Below are 22096 nucleotides of genomic sequence, written 5' to 3'. Positions count from 1 at the left end.
TAGACAAGAAGAATTAAGTAGAGGGTATGATTTATTATCAACAAAATAAAAAGAAACTAAAAGCAAAATGAAAACAAGATTGAACTTGGGTTGCCTCCCAAGAAGCGCTTGTTTAAGGTCATCAGCTCGACCACCTCATTAGATTCATCTAAATCTTGCTCTTGGAGGGGTAAGATATTTTAGAACCCTCCTACCAAGGGCTCTTATTATGGAGGGAGCTTTCATCAAAGGAGCTACAAAGTAAAGTATAACTCTCTCCATCTTCGTCTTCTTGGAAAATTTTTCAGGTGGTCGAAGACGGTTCAGATTGAGCTTCCAATTATTGGCCCATGTGAAATCTACACATCCAAAAGAAAAACAAATCTCCCACAAGCATGTTATATAGTATAGAGCTAGAACCATATCAAGATAAGATGAATAAGTAATAAAAACTGAATCACATCCAACAAAGTCAATTATAGGTACCTCCATAAAGTTTTCCAAAAGATCACAAGAAAAACTAACCTTACTTTGTTGAGAAATACCTGAAATTTCTAAACATGTAGATGTGACTTCCTCTGAATCGAATGATGGTTCTGGCTCTAGCTTAGGTGTTGATGATATCAATGATGGTGATTCTCGAGACTCTACTAGCTCTATATAAGTCCCTACACATTGTTCCACAACATGATCAATTCTTAAAATCTCTAAGGGTTGTCTTGACAAAGGTGGTGATCCTTGAGATGCTGCTTCCACAACACAGCTCCCTACACATTCTTCCATATCATCATCATCAACACATACATCAAAAAATAAACCAACATCTATGTCCTCAATAGGAGAATCAATAACAAGAGGATCAATAACTTCACTTGTAGTTTTAAGTTGATCTACCACATCACATTCATCATCTGAAAATTCGATGTCACTATAACACCTTATAAAATTTTGAGATAGATCTGAAAACTTATTTACCACTACATTATCAATAAAATCCTCATCTGAAAAATCTTCATCTTCATATATATTCAAAAATCTACACTCAACCATATTAGTGTCATAGGATTTGCCGAAGTCTTTATTTTCATTGACCCCCACTAACCTTTGTGGAAAAGGAACCCTTAGTGAAGGTCCTGAAAAAGACTGAACTCCCTTTTTCCCAAATTCCCTTTGAGCTTTTGGAGGAGGTCCAACTTGCTTATCTAATGTTGGTGTGATTAATCGTTGAGGGAAAGGTACTTCTGGCCTTTGGGAACTTCCCAGAGAAATGGAACTGAGTTCTTGTGATCTTCTATTATTCTTCTCCTCAATTCTAAACATGTCATTCTTCAGAAGTTCTTCATGATTTTTGCCACTTCTCAACCCAACATCATCACACTTTTCATTGGATCTTGACTGTGTAGGAGGGGGATCTTCTTTAGACCATTTTGAAACAATACTATCAAGCTTTGCCCCCAAATGTTTGAACTCCTCACTCTGTGACTTGTGAATTTCAACATTTTTAGGTGGTTGAATTTCATTTTGTTTGTGAACTCTCTTACATTTATGGCTTTCACTTCTTGAATATCTGAGGGAAATTCCATCCAACTTTTGTTCGACCATTCATGGAGGTTCAATGTCACTTGATCAATTAACGAATAAGCTTCATCTATACTTTTGTCCATAAAAGAACCTCCAGCTGATGAATCCAATAAAGTCTTGTCTGAGAAAGAAATTCCCCCATAGAATATGTGTAAAATCAACCATTTTTCAAAACCATGATGAGGGCACTGTCTTTGAAGACTCTTGAATCTATCCCATGCTTCAAATAATGATTCTCCATATGCCTGAGCAAAATTTGTTATGCAATTCCTCATATACACCGTTCTACTTGGAGGGAAAAAATGATTCAGAAATTGCTTCTCCAATTGTTCCCAACTTGTGATGCTTTGAGGACAGAGAGAATATAGCCAAGTCCTTGCTTTATCCTTGATACTGAAAGGAAATGTCATCAACCGAACTGCATCTGCTGATACTCCTTCACATTTCACCAAATCACAAATCTCTAAAAATGTTTCAAGATACAGATAAGGACTTTCTGATACTTCTCCTCCAAATTTGTGACCTTGTATCATGAAAATTATCTTTGGGTCTAGTTGGAAACTTTCTGCTTCAATTTGAGGTTGCACAATGGGAGATAAAAAATCTTGCAGAAAAGGGTGTAGAAAAATTTCTCATGGGTCTGCTTGACATGTTAGTGCTCATGGATATTCAAGGAGAAAAAGAAAATTATCAAGAATCAAAAACAAGAAATAAAATGCAATATGAAAAGCAAGAAAGCAAATGCAGAATTTAAATTGCAAGAAAGAAAGTGCATAATGAAAACAAGAAAGAAAAGATAAAAGGAAAAAGAAAAATGTCTAGAATAATTCATATGCTAAAAATTGCAAGATATGTTTACAAAAGAAAAGAAGAAAGAAACAAGATCAAAAGAGAAAACAGAGAAAAGTTAGATTAGAGTACTAGAAATCAAGAATGCAAAGTTAGAATTAGAATTAGAATTGCAACAAAAAGAGTTGTCAAGAATGTTATTCAAGAAAGGAAAAACTTACGAAAACAGAATTCTAACAATTAGTTATAACTATGCAAATCAAAAGAAAAAAGGAAAAGTTATGTTTAGTCTAACTCAATTGATAATTCCTAATGTTATAGCGCAGTCCCCGGCAACGGCGCCAAAAACTTGTTCGGTCTCCGCAAGTATACGGAAATGTCGCAAGTAATATAAAAGATTATCGTATCCACAGGGACTGGAATAAGACTAGAAATGTCTCAATGCGAATTAGCTAAACAACTATCCAATCGTTTTAAAAGCAAAGTAAAGGTAAACAAATCTAATCTTAAAGATCAACAAACAAGAGTTTAGTGTTTTGGATTATGCTAAAGGGAGATTCTAGGAGTTTCGGTTTCTTTGTAAGATTTCTCGAATGTAAATGGCTCACCAATTCTTATCCCTCAATTGCCAAACATGTAGAAAGTTGTCAGTTCTCTCTTGCAATAGACAACCGGCTAAGGACTGAGAAATGTATCTAAATAGGATTAATTAAACATGAACCTACGTTGTCCTTACACAGAAGCGCACCTATTACTATGCCTTTCTCGGATATCAACATAGAAGCACACAACTTATTAATCTATCAAGATACAAGAAACTAATCACAAGATCCATCCTACTCTCTTGAATATTCCCATTTCCTCTTCAAGATTATCTCTCAAACGTCCTTACATGGGCCTGCACCTGTCACGTGGATCCCTCGGATGATCGAGTGAGAGTTTATCTTTACAAAGTCCACAAGAAATCCAAACAATCAATCAAGAATGAGAATTAAGCACAAATCATCATTAATCATTCAAGATCTAATTGATACAAGCAAGACAATGTCATTGAAACAAGAAAATGGCAAATCCATAAGAGATTACATCAATCCATCATACAAATACTCCCTTAATCCTAGAATACAAGATCTACTCCATGAATCGAGGAAGAAAACCCGAAGAAATAGAGATTACAAGCATTTCTTAAATCCCCAATCCAAGAAATCAAGAAGAGGGGGAAAGAGAAAACTTATCTACGAAGAAGCCTCGTCTTCGGATCCAAACCTCGCGAGTCGAAATCGTCGAGATCTCCTTTAGAATCGCCGAAATCCTCCCAAGAATGGGAGGAAACCACCAAATCTTGCTTTCTCCCAAAGGGGAGAGATCCTTTCAATTCATGAAGAAGGGTTTAAATAGAGGAGGAAATCGGGCCACATGACACGGCAGTGTGAGATTCACACGGCCATGTCCATTCCCTCTCCTGCTGTAGCCACACGGCCAAGAACCTCGGAAATGACTCTGGCCGTGTGGTGCACACTACCAGGGCCTTGTTGGTCTCACGGCCGTGTAGATCCACACGGCCATGTAAGGCTTCTGCTCTGGTAGGCTTCAAATCTTGACACGGTCGTGCGAGGTTCACACGGCCATGTCATCTTCCTCTTCTGTTGGTGCCAAACTCCACACGGCCCGAGCTCCATACCAGTGCAGGGCCGTGTGAGGTACACGGCCCGGTGCTTTCTCCCTTTGCTTCCTCCAATGCATGCCCAAAGATGTAGATTCTTCACCAAATCGACTCCTGTGCACAGAAAATGCACAAAAAGCAGATCTCCGAACCAAAAGAGTAAATATGCTAAAAGGAAAGCTGGAAGTATAAAAATGCATAGATCAAGCATGCTCAAAATATGTAAATGTGCGTAAAAACATGCATAAAAGAGTATATAATCTACGCACATCATAGCCCTAATTGGAGGTTAGGCAAGATGAAGTCCTGGTAAGTGAAACCAGTCCAAGTGGTGGAAATCCTAGTGAGTGAGCTAAGTGGTGAAGTTAAGACCTAGTCAGTGAAGTTAGGTAGTGGAAGTCTTAGTGAGTGAAGCTATGCAGTGAAAAATCCTAGGGGGAGGTAACCCTAATTAGTGGAAAGTCTTGGAGGAGTAAACTCCAAACATATATGGTGGAATGATTTTCGGTCGACCGCGCGTGGTCGACCAGACCAACGAATCTTGAAAATTGCTAGCATAATTTTACTTTACTATTTCATTTCTATTGTGCTAACTTGGTGCTGTAGGAAAGTCTTAGTTGATTAGGTTGATCAGACACTAAGCAGGACGATAAGAGAAAGTCTAAACAGGTCTAGAGGACCAAATATTTGGCAGGTAAGGTCAGGTAAATAACTAGAGGAGAGTAATCCAATGAGGATGAGCCCCAGTGTGGTTGTAGGCCCTGGTCCAACTTAGATTTATTTTGAAAGTCTAAGTTGAAACCATGACTAGATTCTAGTCTCAGAAAGAAAGAATCTAAGTTATAAATTTATTTTATTCATATTCTAACTCTGTTTTACAGGGTATCTTTGTTATTTGGACTAACATGTTTTGCAAGAGCTGAAATGCAAAAGTTAACCTCGGATCAACACTTGAGGTGCCTTAGAGTTGACTGGAGGAACCACAGAGCCAAATGAAGACATCCTAGATAGGACAGGGGTGCCCTCGTGCAGATACAGTTCTAAGATAGAGTTTTGCTATAGGGAGGCACCTCGGAGCAGATTGGAGACATCTCGGAGCACATTAGAGGAGCCTCAGAGCTTATGGAAGGCACCTTGGAGCAGATAAGAACCGAAAAATCTGAATTGGATAAGCATCATTCGAGGCGATGTGAACCATTGGAGGCACCTCTAATGGTGTATAAAAAAGGTCTTTGGCCAGTTCTTCAAACATAACTGATACACGAGCTCTTAAAATTATTCTGCTGCTATGACCTTGCACTGCTATCGCATTCACGCCTCAACGACGCAAGAACAACACGACGCTGCTACATGCTCAAATGAACTTAGACTTGGGTAACGTGTAGTTATTACTTTACATTACTCTCGATTTCTTCCCACATATTATATTCTAAGGTTAGTAGTCTTATTATCAATCTATCTTTTGTAAAGAAACGATTTGATAGAGAATTACCCATCAGAAAGGTTCAATGGGTCTGAGTCTTAAAATAGGAGTCATCAAAGACTCCGAACTAAGTAAATCGATCGTGTTTTGTGTGTCTATTTTCTTTATTCTATTTTACTTAACTTATTTACTTCTGCCAATTTACCGGTCCAAATTCGTCAACCCATTAACTTTGGTTGTTCTAATTACAATCAAACTCGAGAATCGTTTAGTTTTTTGATCTTTTATATATAATGTAGTGATATATTTATGGAAATTATGTGTTAATTAGTTATTTTTCAAATTTCATATACAAAAAAAAAATTGAACCGAAATAAAAAGAGAATACTATCAGCGACTTCGATGATTGAAGGGTAAGTAAAATAGAATTGAAGGGTATAATCAGCGACTTCGATCACCACCATTTTTAATTCTTCGATGATCATCATTTTTAATTCTTCGATGATTGAAGGGCCTCTAGAACAATTATCCATATATTAGTATAAAAGAGATACCGTAAACAAGATAGAATATTATCGGTAAAGACAAAAGTTTGTGATATCGAGATGATCATAAATTAACCATGCACAGCAACAGCAACAGTAGAAGATCGATGATTCCATGAGCATATCCACAGTGCCTGAGACAGAACCATGCACTTCATTCAAATTAAAGCCACACTCCCATATACAATTAACCACAAAAAGGAAACAAAAGAAAAAAGCTTGCGTGGGGAAGAAGAGAATGAGATGATCAGTACTTACAAGACCAGTCATGTCGCCCACAGCCTTTCCGTGCCTTCACTTCCTCTGATGCTCTTGTAGCCCCCATCTCCTATACTCCTACCCTATTCTACTATACTAAACTCTCTCCCCTAAATTCTAATATATATTTTTCCTCTGTTTTCATGCATTGCATCATCTGCTACAGTAGATGCCTGCCAAGCTGCACTAATATAATCCATCCCTGTTTGATTCGAGGGCTTTAAATGCGATCTCTGAACTGGATCAGTAATAGTGTGTAGCTAGCTGCGGCCATGCATGCTACAGTATCGATGAAGCGAGCATATCACGGCTCTGCTGCCATTCTCTCCTACGTTGAAATGTTCCAACGTCGTCGATACTGATACCCACATCTTGTCACTCGATAAGAGTTCAGAAAAGCTGCAGGCGTACGTCTGTTTGCAGGAGGGCATGCATGCATGTACAGCCTCAGATGACAAATGCAAAGAGACGACAGAGAAGGGTGAATTATGTAGGAGAGAACAGGACTCACTGAGTTGACTCGTAAACGTATCAAAAATTATGTACCCTCGTTGGTTTAAGTTTCCCAGGCCGGTCGCTCCTACAAACGTTGATTAATTAATGACTTCTTTCGACAAGTCAAAAAGCATTCAACTCCAGTACGATTAGGGAAAGGGGTCTCTGAATTAGGCTACTTCTGAGACATGAATTCTCTTGGCAACTGGGAACTAATTTGATGCACCTACAGCAAATTAAAGCGGCTAATTCATTTAGATGCCAACAAATAGGGATACGTAATCTCTCACTGAGTCATTTTGGGAGTCTGGACCTATGCACGAGCATGACAAGCATTATTCTCTAATTCATTGATCTTGATAAATCTACATTAATATATGATCTTTGGGATTCATGCAAGCATGGAGTAGGGTATACGAGTGTAGGAGTAGCTACAGATGCCTGGCTCTTAGAGCACTACTTAGAGGACATTACCAAGGCAAACTTAACTACTGTACTGGTCTTGAAATCTCTAGCTAGGAACAGAAGGAGTGTATATGCTAGGCCTGCATTTGTAAATTGCATGATATATATGTAATATTAATACCCAATTACATGTATTTGATACGATCAAATATTAAGGACATTCGTATCATTTCCATTCTGATGCAACTAAAACGTTTTATTTAAGATGGTTAAAAGCTATTTATGATATTGAAAGATTTTTTTTTTTTTTAAAAAAGAAAGAAATGGCAGCAGTAAAGGTCGATCATGATGGTCGTATAATTCAATAACGTTAATAATGTACTTCACTCCCTACTCTGCATCAATCAGTCGACAAAAAGGCGTATGCTAAGCTTCGTGTCATTCTCCCTCTCTCTTCTTTGTCAACTCCCCTCCTCTGCCAACCAATTAAGGCACCATGCTCTCTCTCTCTGTGTCTATGATCTACAATGGAATCGAAAATTTTATGAAAAAAAAAGAGGAATTTGAATTCCAACATCAACTCTGAAGCAGTGATCAGTTTGAATTCCAACACCAACTCTGAAGCAGTGATCACATGATGACATAGCTCACTGCGTATTATAAATAGACCTTCAAGCTCGCTGCGTGCCATAGCAGAGAGAGAGAGAGAGAGGTAAGAAATGGCTTCGGGTGGCTCGACGACGAGGTGGTGTCCGACGCCGGAGCAGGTTATGCTGCTGGAGGAGATGTACCGGAGCGGCGTGCGGACGCCCAACGCCGCCCAGATCCAGCAGATCACCGGGCAGCTGTCGTGCTACGGCAGGATCGAGGGGAAGAACGTCTTCTACTGGTTCCAGAACCACAAGGCCAGGGAGAGGCAGAAGCTCCGGCGAAGGCTCAGCCGCCACTACCACCACCTCCTCTACTGCCAACGCTCCTCCTTCTTCAACAATCCCCCGCCTCTGATTACTGCACACCATGCTCTGCAACATTATCACACGGCTCCAGCTCCTTCAATCTTTCTCAATAACCAGGTTAATTGATCGACTAATTTGCAGTGTTAATCTTTCCCTCGATTAAAATTGTTGAGAGTTTTACAAATTAAATTACTTATTAGCGGCGTTTCGTTGCAGGAGGTAAATGCTGAAGCAACGAACTTCGGTTGCTGCAGGGCGCCTCTCAAAACGCTTGATCTCTTCCCCACGAGCAGCAGCAGTGCAGGGGCGGAGGAGGAAGAACCCAAGGCTGCAACGGTGCCTCTAATGGCGCAACCACAAGGAATTAGTTTAGTAAATAGGGGGGAAGCTCGCTAATTAATTAAATAATTAACATTATTACGAATAGATAGGAGTGGTTTGATATTATATCTGTGAGGCTGTACGTTATCTGTTTGCATACGTGCATGGTTATAATTAACTTGTTGATCTTATGTTAATTACATTAATTGTTTTTGTTTTAATCTTATCAGGGCTTCAGATTTCTCTCTCTGTGTACAATGGAATCAGAGGCTCAGAGTAGAGAAATTACATTCAATCAGTGCACTTAAGAATATATAAGTCAAACAAGAGCCCATTTTATACACTAATACTAATTAATAAATAACTATATTCCATTTACATTTAAATACAACAAACTTAAGCAATTTCTATAATTGTTAAACAAATGATCTTTGAGTTCCTTCCATCAATCTTTTTTTTAATCGATTGTAATACCTACATAAAATATTGAAAATATAAAAAAAATACTATTGTTATATATTTTATAGTTGAATTAAGATTAATAAATTATATATATCTTAATTAATAGTATATATATATAATTTTGTTCATTAAAACGTTAATAAACCAAGATGCATAAATTCTCAAACACATGGAACTGGTTTCATCCAATTCGGAGGTTTTTAGGTCGGCCAAACGGGCTTTTAAGACATTATATACTTTGCAACGAATCTGGAATTCGTTGGAAATTTCCAACGAACTGGCAGATTCGTTGGAAATTTCCAACAAATTCCAGATTCGTTGCAAACTCTACATTTCCCTAAAATCACGGTTGACCGACCTAGAGACCTCGGAATTGGATGAAACCAGTTTCTATGTGCTCCTCTATTTATCTTGATTTTATATATGTTCTCAAATATTTTTTTTCCCTCATATATTTTTTTCTTTATTTTTTCAATTCCTATTGTGTTAGGAAAATTAAATTCAAGTTTAAAAAATCACATATCAAAATAAATTAGCTCCAAATTTATTTTTAATTGATGGATATAATCGCGAGAACCTTACGAACACAAACAAACTGATTTTGCCTCGTTCTGAGCACTCGAACATTATTTTGTAAATCTAACAAGTTCAACTACACTTAAATTTGATTTAATACTTTAACACTTTTATGCTCAAATTCAAATTCATCAAATTGACCTAGATGTTAAAAATTCATCTTATGTCAAAAAAAATATTTGAGCTCATCTATAGAATCAGGAGACCAAGAGGAGCACATAGGAACTTGTTTCATCTGATTCCGAGGTCTCTAAGTCGGTCAAACGGATTTTTATGACATTGCATACTTTGCAACGAATCTGGAATTCGTTAGAAATTTCCAACGAAATGGCAGATTCGTTGGAAATGTTTCCAACAAAATTCCAACAAATAATATTTTCGTTCCAGTTTTTGTGACGAAAATACTATTCGTTGCAAAATTTGCAATGAAAATATTATTCGTTGCAAAATTTGCAACAAATATTTTTTTTTTTGTCGCTAACTTGCAACAATATTAGCGACAAATATCTTTTGTTGCTAATTTGTAACGAATTTATTTTGTTGCTAAATTTGTTGCTAATTTGGAACAATTTATTATTTTGTTGCAAATTTTGTTGGAAAGTTTGGAATAAAATTTAAATTCATTGTAAACATTCGTCCCTAATAGACTGTTTTTTTGTAGTGACATTTGAGTGTTCTTTAAAGTTTATATGGTACTGACTCCTTGATTACATTTATATACTTAAATCACATGAGACGATAAGTTATTTTGGGCTTTTTGTTTCTGCTCTGGTTTGATTCAACTTCAACGTTAATCTCAGTTATTTTTCATTGACCAAACATTAATAACTATATGCCATTAGACGAGTATGTCAATTTGTTGCTAGCGTAATTATTGTTCATTGAGCAGATGATGGTTAAAAATTATGTAACCAATTGAAGTGCAACTCATTGCTCATGTATGAAAGAAATAATTAATCTACTTATTCTGGACTAGTACAACCATGCAATATAGAACCTCATTCCTCTTTACAAACAGCTCAATTCTGGGTTAATAAACCCTAAACCAATCAGATAAAGAATCATCGAATCGTGTTTCCATGCCAAATTATACCTTTGTACATGCCATCATTCAAGGACAACTAACTTACTTGGCCCTAGTTGATGGCAGTTAGTGGGGCTCTGGAATCCCTTGGCTCATTTGCACCGGAGTAGTTTTTTGCATCACCATTTGCCAGCTTAACAGTTGGGGTTGCTTCCCAGAACAACTTTAATAGTTCCTCAAAAGCTGGAGTGCGCAATTCCTCGATGGATGCTGCACTGGGCGGATTGATCGGTCGACGCTTTGGGGTCGAACAGGTTGGTTCATCCACCTGATCAGTTTGTTATAAGCACAGTTGAGGTTAAGTAAAAATTTCTACTGGCAGAACAAGGACTCATATTAATTAACTTACCGCATATTCTTCTTGAAGGCACTTCCCAGTGTTGTCCGTTATCTCTGCAATCTTATGGTAGTGGCCACTCTTTAATTCTCTCAGCTCACCATGACAGGGGACAAGCATGGAATCAATGTTGGCACAAGCATCTTGGTCAAGTTTGAATGAACCTGTTGGATTGTAAGTTATTGGATACCGATTTTAAAAATATTAGGAAGCAAGGATATCACAAGTATGACTTACAGTCAATGGAGGATAGAAGATCCTTGTTTGAAACATCAACATTTTCAAGGGTCGATGAAACAGAAGATGACAACTTGGCACGGAGAAGTTGATTAGCATCCAACCCACTCCTGCACAAACATTAATGAGAAATGATTCAATAACCAGCAAGAGAACAGAAATTCTAAGATGTCATAAATCAATCAGTATACCTAATAATTGAATCTACTGACAATACATGTCCTTCACCAAGCTTCAGCAGGGAATTTTGAGCATCTATCCACTGCTGGGCACCCATTTTAGTCTTTGCCTTGCTGAAAGTGAAAAGGAAATAACAAATAAATAATAAGGAATACTAAAGCCACGAGGAAGAAATTTCTTTCTACTTTCAACACTTACCAGATTCCGAAACCTTCTTCCAGATCATTTTTGCCTCTTTCTGTTGATGCAGTATCCTCGAGATAGTGAGTTTCTGAATCATCTGTGTATTTTTTCCATTGTTCTTTTATAGAACTAGTGAAATCATGAGCAGCCAGCATTTCCCTTTGTAAATTACTTGTTCTCTCAACAGCAGTAGTGCGGAGACTGTCAACAGCTGTTTGAACCTAAAAATGGCACTAAAAACTTTGAAATATGCAGTAAAAAAAGGCAGTAATAGCATTTCTTTCTTTTGATGAATGTTAAATTAAACACTTAGCAGCGGGATGACACTTGGCAGAACAGCTATGAGAGATCAAGGGCAGCCTGAATCGGAAGGATGGATGGATTGGCAGATGAATATGAATGGATGGATGGACGGGTGTTGTTTAATTTATCTTCCTCATTTTCATTTAGATAGATGATGATATGAAACATATACTTATAGAAATTTTTTTTACATGATATACTGATTGCTATTGTCCTCATGTTATTAAACTCAATGCTAAACTCTATAAGCACATCACGTGTTGTTGATTCATGGCATCCTGTTTGTCTCTTTAACTGCATGGTGTTTTGTCAATTGCTCTCTTGGTTTCTCAGGCCTTATGCTTGACCTTAATATCTAGGAAATCTTTCTTAGCAATGTCAATAGTTCATTGCCATGATTCCTATATGCTAATAGGAATTTGTATCAAGGAATTTATGTTCGACTTGATAGACCATTTTTCACTTTATGTAACTCTGATGTTGTAAGACAATTTATGTGCAGTCCTTATCAAGTATCTAACATTCACATTCAAACTATTGTAGGTACATCTATATGCAAAGTATGAGTATGTAATGTTCTATGTTAGTTCTTGCAAACAAAATTTAGCTTTTGACCATTTCTTACAAGCATCTGAGAGTCCAAATTAAAATAAAAGCACAAATGGTCCCAAACTCCCACTAGGAATGATTGGCCTGATAACATCAATATATAACAAATATGAACTTTAGTTGATAATGAGGAAGATAAATTCATCATATTCTGTGATAGTTCTTGATAATCTCTTTGTGCAAATATTGAACATCCAGATATTTGTACCAGTGCACATATATTGAGAATGACAGTATTGTCTAATTCATCTATGATTCTTGTGGTTACCAAATTTCAGATATTGTGCTACTCCTATAGGCTATATAGTGTCTGAGCACAAATGAAAAAAGTGTGAAAGTAGACATGATAAGCAAAATGCAGGATTAGCCTTATTATCATTTTCCAATTTGGTTTAATGAATCCCTATAAGCAATACACATTGCACTATCATTATAAAATGGCATCAGCAAAGTTAAAAGATAATATCTTAAATACTCTGTGTTTTTGCTACTACAAATATAAAGAAAGTACACATTTCATGTTAATTAAAAGAGGTAGCTCATATACCAGCTTCTTCTTCCTAGCACTTGAAGTGGCTAGCATCTCTGCCACCTTTTCCAATAATTGCTTCTCTTCCCTGGCAGCACATTCCTACAAGAATAGGCAATAATCAAGAAGTAAGAGCATGTCATAGTACATCTATCTAGTATTGCTGCTGGTCAACATGGAGTTACCTCAAACTTCTTCTCAAGTTCATGCAGTTGTTGGTTTTGCAGAGTTTGTGATTCTTCCATGATTTTGGTTAATTTGGATGCATGATTATCCAGGGATTGGAAAAAAACAGACGTAATCTTAGAAATGGACCTTGTAGATTCAACAGCCCTAAGATGACCCTGTGCATTCACAAAAAGAAAAAATTATTGTTTGGTATTCCCTAGCATGTTCCATTTGTTAACTTTGTGGATTTCTAAAAGTCATCTACCTGACGCTGCTGCTGAGCAAACATAGCCAACTTATCCTCTTGTTGAGACAAACTCAGCTGAAGTTCATTTAGAAGATGGTCTGCGTCCAATGCTATTCCTTTGAAGCACTACATTAATCACAAATGTATATGTTAAATTATAGTGAGAGATATCTCTGAAAAGTTTACATAGCCTCAGAATAAAATGATTATTACATCCTCAAGAGCCGAAGAATGCATTAACACTTGGGAATTCAATCTGCCAAGTGTGTCTCCTGAATTCTTATCAATCTCACCAGCTAAGTCATCCAAAGATCTAATCCTGGAACCATACATATTTTTGAGCCTTTCAACATGTAGTCTAAGATCATTTGTTGCCTGTGTATCAAAGAAGTTATTGTAAAACACAGCTGCTCAATATGGATAATCTGAGGATTCAGGTACTTATTAGAACATGTATACAAGAAACTATCAAGAACGAATGAAATAAGATCAGATTTTACAAAATAATTTTTTAAAAATATCTAATGTAGTAATACCTTGGCTTTTGTAGAGACAAAGGATTGCATGTCCTCCTCCATTTCTTGCAGTTTGTTCTCCTGTTCTACTACTGAAGCTGAGACAGCTTTATGCAAGGTGTCCAGTTGTTGGGTTAGCAGGGATTGAAAATTTTGGACAAGTATTCTGTTTCCTTCCTCTACTTTATTTTTCCTTTCTATAAATCAGATGAAAAGTTGATGCTATTAGTGGTTGAGAGTGCAAGAGTAAAAAGGTGAATACAAGAAACAACAATAAAGAGCATGAGAAGGATTAGTATGTAGGTTACACACCTATTTTAGAGAACAATTCAGAAACATCAGCAGCTGTATTTTCTAGCTCTGCTCTAAGATCATAAGCTTGCTCAACAAGCGCCTTCTCTGTTGCAACAATTTTTAGAGGCGTTAAGCACTAAAATAAATAATACTAAACTACCCAAGAAGCAACAAAATGCTTCTAAACCAGATACTGAAGACTATCACAACTGTAATAGTACAAGATTGCATGATCATTTCTGATAGATGTCGCCAGATTTTTTGTTGCAAACAATGACATTTACAAGCATTACGGATGCAAGAAATTCAGTGTAAAATGTTTGTTTGAACAGATAGATGGCAGAATAGTTCAAAGGAAATCCTGTCAATTTCTAAGATTTAAACCAGAAACGTCCCATCTCACCTGACTTAAGCAGATTAGATATCAAAAACTCCTTTTCTTTTATTCTAGAGTTTGCTTGGCGATATCTTTCTTCTAGGTCCAAGTATGCGTCTTCAGTGTCCTCCAATTTTTTCTGCTCCATTTCAAAAATTATATAGACACTAGCCAGGAGAGTCAGGAGTAATATAATCATTTGTGCTAATCAAACAGCACTTACCTGAGTTTTTTCTAGTTTGTCACTTAAATCTGCACTAAGTATCTTTTGTGAATTATAAAGCTCGTGAAGCCCAACTAATTGCTGCAAAACAATAATCAGATTCAGACCTCTACAGAAGAAAAGAATAACATCTTATTAAGTAAATCCATGCACCTTATCCTTTGAGTCCAAATCAACTTCCAGTTTTTCTATTTTGTCAGTCATGGCCTGAATTGAGTCACATTATTAAACGGAATGGTACAAGCAAAGATGTGAATGCAAAGTACAGCAGTTTAGCAACTAACATAAACTAAGAGAAAATCTAAGTAAATAATTCAAAACCAACCTTCTTCTCAGCTTCTTCAATTAAGTACCTATCACGTGGTATGTAAATGCCATTCTTCTCCCTTGCAGCAAATACCTCTGTTGTATGTAATTTTACAACAAAAGACACAAATCACACAACTGTTTGATAGTTGCAAAAGGAAAAACAATGCATTCGCTGACAACTAAAAGAATGCTTTTAGCTGACATGCAGAGTAATAAACAATTAAATGGAAGCAGTGTTTTAGTAAAACCAGAATGCATAAAGAATGGCTTAGAGATTGATCAGGAGCTCTTAATCACTGTGAACATTACAAGGCATCAAGTGTATCGGAGACTATTGGATTGGATGCCTCAACTTGCAGCATAAAAAGGGCAGTCCGGTGCACGAAGCTCCCACCATGCGGGGTCCCGGGGAAGGATCCATTGTACGCAGCCTTACCCTGCTTTTTGCAAGAGGCTGTTTTCAGGATTCGAACCGTGACCTTTTGGTCACATGGCAACAACTTTACCGTTGCACCAAGGCTCCCCTTCAACTTGCAGTATGACAAGTCAAAATAAAAGAACTGTGAGAACAATTTAAGATGGTGTAAAAACATAAATAATCACCTTGTTTAAGTCGATCAATTTCTGCATATAAATCTTTGATCATTGCAGATTTCATCATCTTTTGGTTAACCTGCGATATAATTTAACAACTATTTAATATACACAAAGATAATGTGATAACGAGAAAGAAGCTAAATGAATTGAGGACCTCAGGCTTATTTTTGATATTCTTTGCACGGTGTGCATAATCCAAGGTACTTAGAGTCTCCTCCAAACAAAGAATGGAAGGTGATACAGTGGCAATAATACAAGTTTTAGTTTTTCCACCCAAGGAGTCACGAAGTAACCTGGTCAATTTGCTGTCTCTGAAACCAAATATGCAAAATTCAGCCTAAAGGATCAAAACATGTAAGAGAAAAAAATGAAGACATGAAATTTTAGATACTACCTATATGGAATATGGCCAGAATGTTCAACAAGAGCATTAATTACACGGCCAAGTGTGAGCAAACTTTTATTAATCTCCCCTGCTTCCCTTGCTCTACCCTGTAGTGGTGGATGTTCATGAACTCAAATTCAATATGAATAAGTTATGTAAATGTGATGGAAATGGGTGGCAAGAACTGTAAATTGATAGTCAATTTTACAAGGGAAAACAGAAAAGTATCAATTAGCAAAAACCTATTCCTACTTTCCTACTTGTAAAAATGAAATATTTACTCACATCTCTAGCTCCAGATCGTGATATATTTTCTGAACCAGCAAGATCAACAAGATTAAGCTTTCCAGATTTAATCATTTCTTCTCCTTCAGGAGTAATCTCCTTGATGTGAATTGTAATGGAGAAGATAGAGTGGGATCTGCTGCTTTGTTTGTTTAGTAAAGTCTCTGCAGTACGCCTTTTTGCAGACCCTTTGTCCAAGATTTTGTAGATTTCACCAGCAGTATAGACAACCTCCTCCTCTAATCCTCTCACCAAAACACCACTCTTCCCATCCTCCATCAAAGCGATAGGCTTCTTGTTCTTGTCATCAGAGAATTTTGATTCGTCAGGAGCCAAAAGATCAGTTATTTCCTCATTGTACAGCTCAAGGAATGTGACTTTCATGCTGTACTCAGCACATTGTGCCTCCAATATCTCAAATATTTGTTTCACCGACCTTGGGATAACTCCGGCGTCACTTGGAAACTCTCCATTCTACAATGAAGTTAAATAACTTACAAACAAAATAGAAGTGCAGTAGCAGCAATTGTTTCAGATTATATTTTCAGGGAAAGCCTACCTTTGCTTTCCTTCCTCCCCCTTCCATTGTATAGGTTTTTCCCGTGCCTGTCTGCCCATATGCAAATATGGTGCAATTGTAGCCTTCAAGAACTTCATTCACTATAGGAGCAACAGCTTGGTCAAACAAATCCTTTTGCTTTGAGGTTGGGCCAAAAACCTACATTTCAAAAAAAAAAATAATTATAGTAAAAGGTATATTGACAGAATATTGAAGCCAGAGCTTCCAGATACCTTGTCGAAGGTAAAAGTTCTGTCAATTAGCTTATTAGCAATATTCTGAGCAGCTGAAACTTCTCGACGGTGTTCATTGCAGGATATGACCACCTGGGTGTTCGCCTTTTTCTCATCATCATTTAATGGCCTGAAATTGTGGAATCAAACTATACATAAATTCAGTAAAGCGAAACCATAAATATACAAGATACAAGTCTCATCTCTTCGACGCCGAAGTTTTTTTTCACCTGCATCTCAGAACGACTTGGACATTGACCCCCTTCTCCTTATCAAACTTGCCACTCAAGTTACCACTCCCGTCAAACGATCGGAATTCTCTTCCGTGCTTTTCAGTGGACCTGGGAGTCTGTGAGGGCGACACCGGGACAAATCCCCCTTTCCTCTGCGAGCTATCCATCAACCTTCTACCTGGGAGATGAAAATCCTAATCTTTAACATCTCGTCAAATTTTCAAAAGAAATACTAAGAGTTCTTTAACCTCAGATGCATCATTATTTGTGTTTCTGGATCGAGAAATTAAAGAGTAATCTCGGAAAACAACAATTCAAAAGCTCAAGATCCCTAATCATCAGCTGAAGTCGCACGGAAAAAAAAAAAGAAGAAAGATCAAATAGAGCAGAAAATTAACATCTTGCTTTAAGAAACGACGAAAAATACAGCCAATTCCAAGCAAAACCCCCATCATGAATAAACTCGCGACCGCGGCCGGCACCCTAGAAAAAGGACAATGTCGAGGAGGCGGAGAAACCTTTAGGGGAAAAAAACGCCCCACGAATAGATCAAGGCGCGAACTATCGACGCGATCCACAAATCTGGGAGAGAATGCTAGAATCGAAAGATCTTTAGCCGACGCCAATTGCTGGGCCAGAAAGAGACGGAGAGAGATTCGTCGTCGGGGCTCTCTCGCCCCTCCGATCGCCGCACAAGATCTCCGGGTTTCTATGAGATTTTGCAGTCAAAAGAGGATTTTGGAATGCCGGAGACGGATCGAATCGCGGAGAAGATGAGGCGAGTGAGAACGAAGAGAGGCAGGACGATGAGCTAAATGAAACAAAAAATGAAATTAGAATTCATGGAATTAAATTAGTGCCGTACAGGTAGGCTTCGTTTGAATTGTGACGGAATCCGTCACTGAAGCCGTCAATTAGCCGTTCGGGCCGGCATCCGACCGTTAGAAAGAGGAGCGGACGGCAGGTCCCACGTGATCGATAATCAAATCAAATAAGGCAATAATGATCCGAATAGACATCATTTTGTTTTTCTTTTTTCAAAAAAAAAGTCTTTTTTTATTTTTGGCCGAACTTGGAAGTTATTATAAAAGGCAACCGCCTTAAAGCAGATCTGTGCTCTTCGACACCTTGAGTCCATCTCCGCCGTTGATTGCAAAATTTGACAAATAAATTAAATAATCAGTCGGCGGCTTCTTTAATTTAGGTTATTTTAATAAGATAATACTTCAAATACTCTAGTATTTGAGGATAAGACACTAGAATTCCTGTCGACAATTAACCTTATCAATAAAATAATCTTCCTAAAAATAAATCCAAATTTATCACTTTAAATTTTAATTTTTATAATACTTTGCACACTATATTTACGATGTGAACCTATTAATTTAAAATAATGAAATGTAGAGAAAGAAAATTTTAAAATAAAATTAAAAATATATATATATATATATTTATGATCCATCATTTTTATTGCTGTGGATGATCATTTTACATGTTTATTCCTAACTTTTTTTAAAGATTTTTTTCTCTATAAATTATTTTTCTAATTTAAATATGAAAATGAAAAAACTGTATAAATTGGCCATGTCTTACAGTAGGAAGGGTTCGTATCATATTAATATTGTAATATTTAGGTAAAAATAAAAAAGATCCTTAAATATTATAAATGGTTGAAAAGGATGTTTTTTTCAAAAAAAAAAAAAAAACAGTCAAATGAGCATTTCTTTAAATATTTTATACCCAAAATACACCTTATTCTATATAGAGTGCGATTAAATGCTATAATATGATATTTTGATTATTTTATTTTAATCAAAAATATTATTATATCAAAATAATTTTTATCAACTTAATTAAAATCACTTTAAAATCATAAAGTTAAAATTAATAAAGAGTTACAATACAGATATAACGAGATTCTAAATCCTAAACTATGAAGAGCACTGTTATATCAAATATTTGTTACCAACTTAATTAAAATTATTTAAAATCATTAAAATTAATTTAAAATAATTATAGAAGCTACTAAATACTTACCATGTAGTTATATTGTAGTAGCTAGTTGTAACGTAACCATGGTTTGTAAAATCACAAGTAAGATCGTACAATCCGGAAGCGGTAAATCGATACATGATCGATTGAGATTGGATTTTGTAATGGGATCGTATAGAATCAATGAGATCGGTACAATCTTACGTTGCAAATAATTTTACCCATGCCGAAAAAATGGCACAAAAAACATCCTCAATAGTAGGCAGTGAAAGCGAGGATAACTGTTGGATCAATAATTTATTGCCGGAGATTTTAGGGACTGAGCTGAATTTAAAATTACACCAAATTTAAATTCAACTTACAATAGAGATGATCTGAGCGGATAATCTCAGGCTGTCAGTAGAAGTTGGTTTCTGTCAGGTGATGAGGCAATCTGCACAGTGTTGACAGAGCGGGTTGATCGACCAAGTAGCACGAGCGGGCGCAGCGGATCAGAAAGGCCGACCGAGCAGCACGATCGGGAGACAGAAAGAGGTCGACCGAGCAGTATCGGGCAAAGTAGTCGTCCGATCAGAGAGACCGACCGAGCAGTACGATCGGGCGGGCAGAAAGACCAATCGGACGTGCAGACAGGCTTGGTGAGAGGCAAGCTAGGCGAACAGACAGGCTGAGTGGGCAGACAGGTTAGGCGAACAGACTGGCCGATCCGGCGAGCAGATAGGTCGGGCGAACAGACAGGCCGACCGGGCGAGCAGACCGAGGCTTACGATTGACACAGTTTCCTTGAAACAGATTTGCCCCACCTCTAGCAGTGCTTCGAGATTTACTCCGGTCGTCTATTTCCTAAGATACAACGGTTGACTGTGCTTCCACCAAGCACTAGTGGTCACGGCGAAATGAGTGGCACCCGAATGTTATCACGGGTACTCTGGCAAGCAAGAGTTGTACAACAAAGGATGAGGGAATGAAGGTGGGGAGCTTCTGCTTGTGTTATTGTGTGTCTTCTGTCTGTGATCGCAGCCTCCTTATATAGGAGCTCAGATCAACGACAATTATACTCATTATTGCTCGACTATTTTGATTCTGAATTAATCTCGACTTTAATTCATTAGTTACACAGCAGCAAAAGGTTTTGAGACACAACAAAATATGTCTTAAATTATAAATTTAATGTCTCAAAATGTTTTTGAGACGGTGATGAGACGGTAATGTAGTCGTCCCTAATACAAGCGTCTCAAAAAAATATTGAGACAGTTGTACTGTCTCAAATGCTATTTAAGACGATGATGAGACAGTTATTAAATTATCTCAAAAATATTTAAGACAGTTATTATTTTGTCTCAAATGTTATGTCTTATCCTGTGAAAAAACTAAAGACACTAAATCAAGATGGTAGAAGTGAAGACAGTTAATCCCTAATATTTTAACTTGTTAGATGCAACAATTATGACAAAAATTAATAATCTTTAAAGAACATTTATTATACAAATTAATCTAGATTAAATTTATTAAATTGTCATTTCAAAATAAAAGGAAAAACTCGCTTTTTATAAATTAAAAATGATATCCACAATATAAAATTCTATAATCATTAATTGAAGTACATCCAAGATTCATCCAATAACAGAAATATCTACATATATATCATTAATTTGATAATAAAAAAATAACTATTCCCATTAAAGTTATACAAAAGAAAGTCTAAAGAACAATTCCTCGTGATCTAGAGATAACTTCTATAATCCTTCTTCACCAGAATACTGAACATAAAAAAAAACTCTTATTAGAGGTAAAGATGATTTATAATATATATTGTTCAAAAAAATCAATAAATAGAACATTTCAATAAGAAATCTTACCATCTAACACATAATCCTCTCTCTTGCAACTATATATATATATATACAACACAAACAACCCTAAGTTAAACAAACCTCTTCATCTGGTAATAAAAAATGATGGTTTATGTGTTTGTCAATATCTTTGTGCCTTTCAAGTTGTTGCACCGGTAAAATAAATTTATCTATAGCTTAAAAATATGTACACTACTACATCACTAAAATTGTTAATAAAACTAAAAAAAAATCTTATGAAAATAACTACTAATGTACATGTTGGTTATCCAATCCTTGTTCATGTGAAATAATATTATCTGCAACCTAAATAAAAAATAATGTATGTATCACAAAACTATCAAAATTCATTATAAAAGTCAATTATTTAAATAAAGTAAAGATACCTTTTGATTTCTAAATTCACTAGTTCCTTACGAAGACGAGTCAATGGAGATTCATGATTCTCTAACTTTGATTGAAGTACATCTATTTGAGATTTCATTTGATTTAGAATAGGAGTCACTACTTTCATACACTCTACTACAGCTTTCTCCGTATTGATAAAAGAGAAAAAAAAATAAAGAAATACTTTTAAGCTAGCTATAAATTATCCACAAAGACGCTAAGTGTAGGACCGTTAGATTCGATAGAGGGGGGGTGAATATCGATTCGAAAATATTGAGTATAAACGCAGCGGAAAAGTAAAATAGACACAATGGTTTTACTTCGTTCGGAGCCTGTGACGACTCCTACTCGAAGGCCCGTGGTCCTTGACCACTTTCGTTGGGCAATCACTAGCAATTCGAAATGATGATTACAAAAGAACCGTACAGAGAATGCTAATGAAAACTGACAACAAATACCGACAAAAAGGGAAAAGAACGGAGCGTAGTGTCGGAGCTTTGTTGGCGTCGCACTGAACGTCGAGCA

At 36.6% G+C, this 22096-nt stretch overlaps 2 protein-coding genes and 1 non-coding gene across 3 annotated transcripts; 2 read left to right on the top strand and 1 right to left on the bottom strand.

The window, feature by feature from the left end:
* Positions 1-1731: 1731 nt before the first annotated feature.
* On the top strand, positions 1732-1837 carry LOC122039137. The gene has a single exon (XR_006128031.1). It is a non-coding gene; the product is annotated as a small nucleolar RNA R71 (small nucleolar RNA).
* A 5996-nt stretch (positions 1838-7833) lies between these two features.
* LOC122039079 (WUSCHEL-related homeobox 3-like) lies at positions 7834-8490 on the top strand. Its single transcript, XM_042599091.1, has 2 exons — positions 7834-8211; positions 8311-8490. Exons 1-2 carry the CDS (start codon positions 7858-7860, stop codon positions 8488-8490), a joined length of 534 nt encoding a protein of 177 aa, XP_042455025.1. The 5' UTR covers positions 7834-7857.
* Positions 8491-10392: 1902 nt separating this feature from the next.
* LOC122015787 (kinesin-like protein KIN-5A) lies at positions 10393-18159 on the bottom strand. The gene is made up of 23 exons (XM_042572823.1): positions 17858-18159; positions 17337-17517; positions 17107-17236; positions 16874-17032; positions 16315-16788; positions 16039-16136; positions 15799-15955; positions 15651-15720; positions 15064-15140; positions 14892-14945; positions 14739-14819; positions 14543-14654; positions 14158-14244; positions 13867-14042; positions 13544-13705; positions 13349-13456; positions 13101-13259; positions 12934-13017; positions 11490-11695; positions 11303-11404; positions 11112-11221; positions 10887-11038; positions 10393-10805 (listed from the first exon to the last, which is right to left on the bottom strand). Exons 2-23 carry the CDS (start codon positions 17504-17506, stop codon positions 10590-10592), a joined length of 3144 nt encoding a protein of 1047 aa, XP_042428757.1. The 5' UTR covers positions 17507-17517; positions 17858-18159; the 3' UTR covers positions 10393-10589.
* Between the last annotated feature and the right edge of the window lie 3937 nt (positions 18160-22096).

This window comes from Zingiber officinale, chromosome 1A (genome assembly GCF_018446385.1).
Source record: "Zingiber officinale cultivar Zhangliang chromosome 1A, Zo_v1.1, whole genome shotgun sequence".
Classification (NCBI taxonomy): domain Eukaryota; kingdom Viridiplantae; phylum Streptophyta; class Magnoliopsida; order Zingiberales; family Zingiberaceae; genus Zingiber; species Zingiber officinale.
This window is presented reverse-complemented; position numbering and strand designations above follow the sequence as displayed.

Excerpts from the sequence above, each read along its gene's own strand:
- LOC122039079 (XM_042599091.1), top strand. The coding sequence starts at position 7,858 with ATGGCTTCGGGTGGCTCGACGACGAGGTGGTGTCCGACGCCGGAGCAG. Across the intron at positions 8,212-8,310 it reads CAATCTTTCTCAATAACCAG|GAGGTAAATGCTGAAGCAAC; the intron begins GTTAATTGATCG and ends GTTTCGTTGCAG.
- LOC122015787 (XM_042572823.1), bottom strand. The coding sequence starts at position 17,506 with ATGGATAGCTCGCAGAGGAAAGGGGGATTTGTCCCGGTGTCGCCCTCA. Across the intron at positions 14,043-14,157 it reads TGAATTGTTCTCTAAAATAG|AAAGGAAAAATAAAGTAGAG; the intron begins GTGTGTAACCTA and ends TCTGATTTATAG. Across the intron at positions 13,260-13,348 it reads TTGCTCAGCAGCAGCGTCAG|GGTCATCTTAGGGCTGTTGA; the intron begins GTAGATGACTTT and ends GTGAATGCACAG.